General features: G+C 39.6%; 2 protein-coding genes across 2 annotated transcripts in view; both read right to left on the minus strand.

Annotated features, from left to right (window-relative positions):
- The window catches only part of dimt1l (DIM1 dimethyladenosine transferase 1-like (S. cerevisiae)), an 8,759-nt gene extending 5,035 nt beyond the window's left edge, over positions 1-3,724 (minus strand). Inside the window, exon 1 of the mRNA XM_035659055.1 lies at positions 3,549-3,724. Within this exon, the coding sequence (XP_035514948.1) occupies positions 3,549-3,606 (58 nt within the window). The 5' untranslated portion in view covers positions 3,607-3,724. The remainder of the gene's footprint in view (positions 1-3,548) is intronic.
- A 99-nt stretch (positions 3,725-3,823) lies between these two features.
- cenph (centromere protein H) overlaps positions 3,824-6,283 on the minus strand; it is a 3,189-nt gene continuing 729 nt past the window's right edge. Inside the window, exons 2-10 of the mRNA XM_035658815.1 lie at positions 5,839-5,980; positions 5,592-5,647; positions 5,460-5,505; positions 5,285-5,353; positions 5,109-5,165; positions 4,958-5,021; positions 4,430-4,481; positions 4,101-4,261; positions 3,824-3,987 (exon numbers count right to left, since the gene is read on the minus strand). Coding sequence (XP_035514708.1) covers positions 3,895-3,987; positions 4,101-4,261; positions 4,430-4,481; positions 4,958-5,021; positions 5,109-5,165; positions 5,285-5,353; positions 5,460-5,505; positions 5,592-5,647; positions 5,839-5,960 — 720 coding nt within the window. The 5' untranslated portion in view covers positions 5,961-5,980 and the 3' untranslated portion in view covers positions 3,824-3,894. The remainder of the gene's footprint in view (positions 3,988-4,100; positions 4,262-4,429; positions 4,482-4,957; positions 5,022-5,108; positions 5,166-5,284; positions 5,354-5,459; positions 5,506-5,591; positions 5,648-5,838; positions 5,981-6,283) is intronic.

Genomic DNA, 6,283 nt, shown 5'->3' on the forward strand with positions numbered 1-6,283 from the left:
CCACAGTGTTTCAGGACATTTTTACAAAAAACTATCAGGTCCCTCATTGAACTCCTATCACTTAGTTGAAAAACCGTCGGTGGCCACAAAGAGACCTCATTCAAACCTCCCAATTTACCTCTTTTCGTTAACCCTGCTATCTTTAACATACCATCATACGATATCAAATGTGTTAAATGTGACACCAAACAGGGTGGCATCGAGGGTGGCAGCCTGCTTTAACACTCCCACCTCTGTCCCCCTGCACAAGCCAAAATGCGATGGCGAGACAACACTTCTGTATTATAAGGGTATGCGCTTTAAAAAAACAACAACCCGGTAACGAACCAGACCAGATTCTTGACAAAATAAACGCTCCATTGACTCTGCCATCTTTATATTGGATGTTGCTAGTTTGAAAAAGCTTTAAAAGTGAGCATGAAACAGAACCAGCGACCAGAGGAAGTAAGAATAAATCCATCTTTGGTTACAGAATGCGTTTATGGACTTCTGCCTAAAGTTTCAGGAGGCGTGGAGGGGAACTCTGAAGATATTGATCAAGCCACAAATGCACAACTGCAGCTTTTCCAGGTACATTAGACCTAAATTGTTGTTAATGCATTATCTGATTGGAGGATGAGTCAGCACTTTCGATATCATCAACCAAGATTACTGGAGTTTTCATGTGCAGCTCAACCTTCTGTGGCCTTTTCCAGCCATTCACTGTCATGTTACCAGTACCCGCAGGTCAACCCCAGAACCGACATCAGTGCGGCCTCCAGGGCCAGCCTAAAAAACACAGCCCACAAACCCAAAAGCTTACGAAAACACTTGTGTACAGCTGATCTCGTGTTTTAATCAGGGGAACAATTGTGGTGGTGTCAAACCAACTTCAATACATTATAACAACATGACCTCTCTCAATGATCCCGTCTAACGAATCCCAAGTGGATCTCCTTTCAAAGGATGTGCTGGCCGAATTGCCAGGTTGACATGAATCCCTGCACAGACAGGAATGGCAGTGTGGTTACTGGGGAAAACGGTGTGGTGATAAGTGACAAAAGCAAGTCTACGGTTAAAATATAAATTCATACCTTTTCTCTTTTGGCCATAATGGGATTAGACATACTTCCACCATCATCATTAGAAAGGTTCAAAATCTCAAACACATTTTTGGAGCTCAGTATCAACCATACAGTTTATCCAAAATATTCGTGGACACGTGACACCATTTCCATGATTCTGGGCCTCTGCATGCCACCACATTGGATTTGAAATTAAACAACGTCGCAAATTCCACTGAAGTCCAGACTGGTCTCAGGTTTACATTCAAGGGGTTGGACAAAAATATCCTATCAAAAACGTTTTAGAAATTGCAACCAGTCTTTCCTAAACAAAAGTCTCCTCATTTCAAGGGCCTCAAAAATACACTGGACCTACACTCCAACATTGTCATATTATAAAACAAAACAAAACGTCCTTGTTGCGTTTGCAGTATGTTTTGGCGGTCATTGTCATCTGTACTGGTGAAAGTGCCCGTCCAAGTCAACTTGCCGCACTTCTGGCTGAATCTCGAGCAGAGCGAATATCCCTTATACAGTTCGAACACATCGGCTGCTAACTGTCTCCTGTCACATCATCAAAAATAAAACACTCAGTGACCGTGCCATGCCATCACACTGTCTCCACCATCGTCTTACAGACAGATGTGTGTGCTTTGGATCACTCCAGTCCGTCCCACAGCTTCTCCATACTTTCTCTTCCCATCATTCTGGTACAGGTCTTGAATCTTTAAGTTTCATGTGCCAAAAGAACGCCGTTCCAGAACTAAGGTGGGCTCCTTTAAGAAGACTGTTTTTTGGTAAAAAAGTCTAATCTGGCCTTACTCTATTTTTGAGGCTGATTAAGTGGTTTGCAACCTTGCTTGGGTGAACGCCTCATGTATTTGCTCTCATATGATCCTCTTCTCTTATGTGGTACGACTGAACGACTACTGATCACACCTACTTCCTGGGAGTGTCCTTCACTGGATGGATGTTGTGAAGGGGTTTTTTTCTTTTCTTTAACCATATAGAAACGGATCCATGCAAAAGAAAAGCCTTTTTGAGTCCTGAGCTCACCAGGTGCGCCTCTTTTTCCTCAGGATGGTACCGAAATGTTGAACTTTGGCCACTCCTAAACACTACCCGCTAATCTCTCTGATGAGATTTCTTCTTCTTTCTGCAGCCAGATGGTCTGTTTCACTTCCATTGAGAGCGTCCTTTCGACTGCATGATTGTTCAAAAAACAAACTGCAAAGCTGCAACACCTGGAATCAACTTCCAGACCCTGTTACCTGCTTGAATTCAATGATGGGCTTAACAAGGGACTAGCCCCACTGCAAGCCACTCGGAAGATAGCGTTTGAGTTAGATTGTCCACCATTATTTGGTGCCTTGAAAAAGAGGCGGCGAGCGGACGATAGGTGAGGAGCCGCGAGCTTAATCTCCTAAACCCTTCTCCGCCAATCTGGATGTTGAAATGACCCTATAACATGCCGAAAAGCTGAGAGTCTGCACTTTAAGCCCCCATATCTGTGTACATATATGCAAACTGGTATCCTTGAAGTATCTTTTGGTAACACAGCTAAGCAAATAAACAGAACTTGTTGTCCCCAGTGCTCCAAATATAAGTAGGCCGGTGGACTAACTGTAAGAGCTATACGAAGTCCTCGGTAGCCGTTTAGCGTCTTTATTTTAAAATGTACCAGATAAACTCGAGTTCTGCTGAAAAAGCTCAGCCCAACTGACCGTACCCCATCCACGTATTAATGGCAACACACTTGTTTTTCTGTTTCTGTGTAATACTGAATATGTACAGTCTTGTAATTGTGTTTTTATACTACAGTGTTAATATATGTTTCCAGTCCAGAGACTACAGGTGTAAATGAACTCATAGCTCACTCTGGTGCAGCAAAGTAGCTGTGCACGGTCCCTGATAAATACACACACAAATAAATAAATAACTAAAACCTGGGATCAAAACTGTTTTGGTACATTCTCATTACAATATCGATTAAAGAATAGTAGTATTAATATTTCAAGTAAGACGATTTGATAGCTTTATAGTTAATATTCAATCTTAAACTCAAACTACATCTAATGCAGAAAACTAAATGTGTACAATGTACATAACTGATTCACAACAGTGGACATAAACTGGTTACTGGGTGGACACTTTGTTTGCCGAAGTAACCACAACACACTCAACAATTCAACAGGTATATTAAACAATGTGGTGTATGTTATGTGCATTTGGGGTTAAGTGGAGACACTTTAAACAACGATTTTCTGAACAGAGTTTGGTTTTAGTCTGACTTAACTAAATAACGGATAACACTCAGTAACAAACATCTAACATTAACACAGGCGACAGTCGTGTGTTTGGTCTTTGACACTGATATGATAAGAGTTGAAAACATTGTATTGTGCCGACATGATGACTACCTTTGACCTTAAAGCCCATCTTCTTCCAGCAGCTGACTCTGTTTGCTATCACACTAATACTGACCGCTCCTCTGGTGAAACATACCTTGGTTTTTGACCTCCTGGTGCTGCCTGCTTTTCTTCTCCGCCTTGACCTTCGGCATTTTTACTTGTTTTTATTCGTTTTAAGATCCAGGAAACCCAATTTTCAAACAATAATCCTAACTATGTCTCTGGGAGGGGAACACACGTGTAGCCCCCTTGTTCTTCTTCACTGACAGGAAGTGCTGTAGGTATGAAAGCTTTCTTCTCCTCCTGTGTCGCCCTCTAGTGGCAGCTGGACGTTACTTACATTGCCTTAAAAACAAATCATACTCTTAACAGTTTTATCGATTATTTATTAGACAATACAATACAGAAACATACAAAAATAACATAAATGGATTATTTCTCTAATCAGAGATGGGAAATTCCTCCAGTGTCATGGCGATGTCTCGAAGTTTGGGATCATCCAGCCAGTTGACTTTACAGGCCAAGAGGATGCCCTGAAAACAGACGTTTACATTAATACACCAGCTGCAAAAAATTCATTGTATGCATTAACCATTTCCAAACATTGTACTGACACATTGTGTATTTTCTTTCCTGCAAAACTTACCCTGAGGACATTCTGTGTCATGATGGCCATCTTTTTATATTTCTCCAGGTTGGCCTGACCTTTCTCCAACGCAGCTTTGTACTTCTCTGTATCTGGGTGCTCTTTCCTCGACATCATCTCTTCCATCTCTTTCATTTTCTCATGGGTGAGCCGTTTCATCTCTATACACACACACACACACACACACACACACACACACCACACACACACACACACAAAGTAAAGTAAAAGTAAAGTAAAAGTAAAGTAAAGTAATTTCTCAAAACACTGGACTGTGGAAAAACTAAATTAAACTTTAATACTTCTTTTGTATAAACCATACGACATACCAAGCCTCTTCTTCTGTATTTCCGTGATTTCATCTTGAAGATCTCTTGACTCCTGTTAACAAAACATCGAGTCCGGTCCACAATTAATTATCACAATTTCACGTAACACTACATTTCAATACATCTTGATTTGTGGCAGCAAATATTTAAATTTGTATGACCTTCTCTCACATCTGACCAATAATTGTAAACAAATCTATATTATCAGACCATCAAGAACAAAGTGATATTAATAGTATTGATTGATAGTACAGTACAGTTGTTGGTGTCCTGGGTAATTAGAAATGTTGGACTAAACATAATTATCTGGTTTGCAGAAACCTTTTTAACTGCCATAAGAAGTGTTTATAGTCACTTAACAACTAATCTGCCATCTAACTTGTCACCCACAGACAGTAAACAACCTCAGTACCATTTTATCTGATGTCAAAGTGCAGTTATACAACAATTTTATAATATTGTTTTCAAGGTCATTTCAGTGCAGGAAAAACACTTCATAAACACACAATGAATGATGAGGCTGCTTACTTGCTGAAGCTGTTTTATGTGTGAACAAAGAGCCATGCAGCGATCACTCACAGCTTTCAGGGCACTGAGAAAAACACACAATGACATAATGACACACTTATGAAAAAATATATATGTTAGTTGTGTTTTAATGTGTTGTAAATCGACTTACTCTGCTTCTGAATCATTCTGTTTCAGTTTTTCTCTGATAGCGTGCCACATCTGCATTCTGAAAGACACCCGTTAAATCAATGATTTGTCAAAGTTTACAGATTCTGTATTATATATTATTTGTATATATAACTTGTATTATTATTATACAAGAAAAACGAGAAGGCATTGTTTTACCTGTGCAGTGTAAATGTGCTGTTAAAATGAATTGTCTTCACTCTTTCCAGCTCATCGACGTAATCTGGCCTGCAATATTTAATGAAGAATATATGTTAACAGAAATTAAATCTAATCATATATATTTGGTTTAAAATCTAGATCCACATCAAAAGGCTAAATTTCAAATACTCACAAGTCTCTTTCAGCTTCAGATGTACTGCAGGATCTCTTACTTTTTCCTGTTACAGGAAACATGATATTAATACTCTGTTTGTGTACTTAATGAAACTACAATATGACGAAAGTAATGCACATAGTTACATACCTGCATGGAGCTGTACTGCCATCTCAAAGCACTGGTTGGACATCTGCTGTTTTATTCTGAAAAGACAAGTAATTTAAACAATTATAAAGACTCTTATCACTCTCTTATCACAAGAGGCAATGTGCTTTAATGGGCACATGGATGAAAAGTGAGTGTTTAAAAACTGCTGTTGGGGTGTAACTGATCAAATAAGCCTTCGTAAACCGAATAATAACAGAAATGTAAAAGCATAATGCGGAGTTCGAACCTCAGCATGTCTGTAGGCGAGGTGTCCTTCTGTCCGGTGGAGCCGTCAGGAGCAGGACCATCATTCAGTACCACAGCCTCCACCATGTGGTTGAGGTTCCCCACGTTGTCAGATGAGTCCATCACAGTGACAGTGGAGGAGCCTGGAGGGACGCATCAACAACAAACCAAAGAGAAAGTGTGAGATCACCTGGGTTTGATCCGAGGAGCACAACCGCTGAACCAATTCAATATTGTTGACCCAAAAGAAAATGAATTATTACTCATATGCTACTGAATTTGCTAAACTAATACAAAAAACATGTAGCAGAGTCACACTGGAATCAAATTCTAACTACAAGGTTAATCTGAAAAGGTAAACACACAGAGTGGATGTGTAGAATAAAACAGTTTTTACTTTAGTTTTTATAATAATAGTATTTTTTAATCAGTCTTCAAGTAAAAGT

Source organism: Morone saxatilis, unplaced genomic scaffold, assembly GCF_004916995.1.
Source record: "Morone saxatilis isolate NCDOM2014 unplaced genomic scaffold, NCSU_SB_2.0 Contig16, whole genome shotgun sequence".
In the NCBI taxonomy this organism is placed as follows: domain Eukaryota; kingdom Metazoa; phylum Chordata; class Actinopteri; family Moronidae; genus Morone; species Morone saxatilis.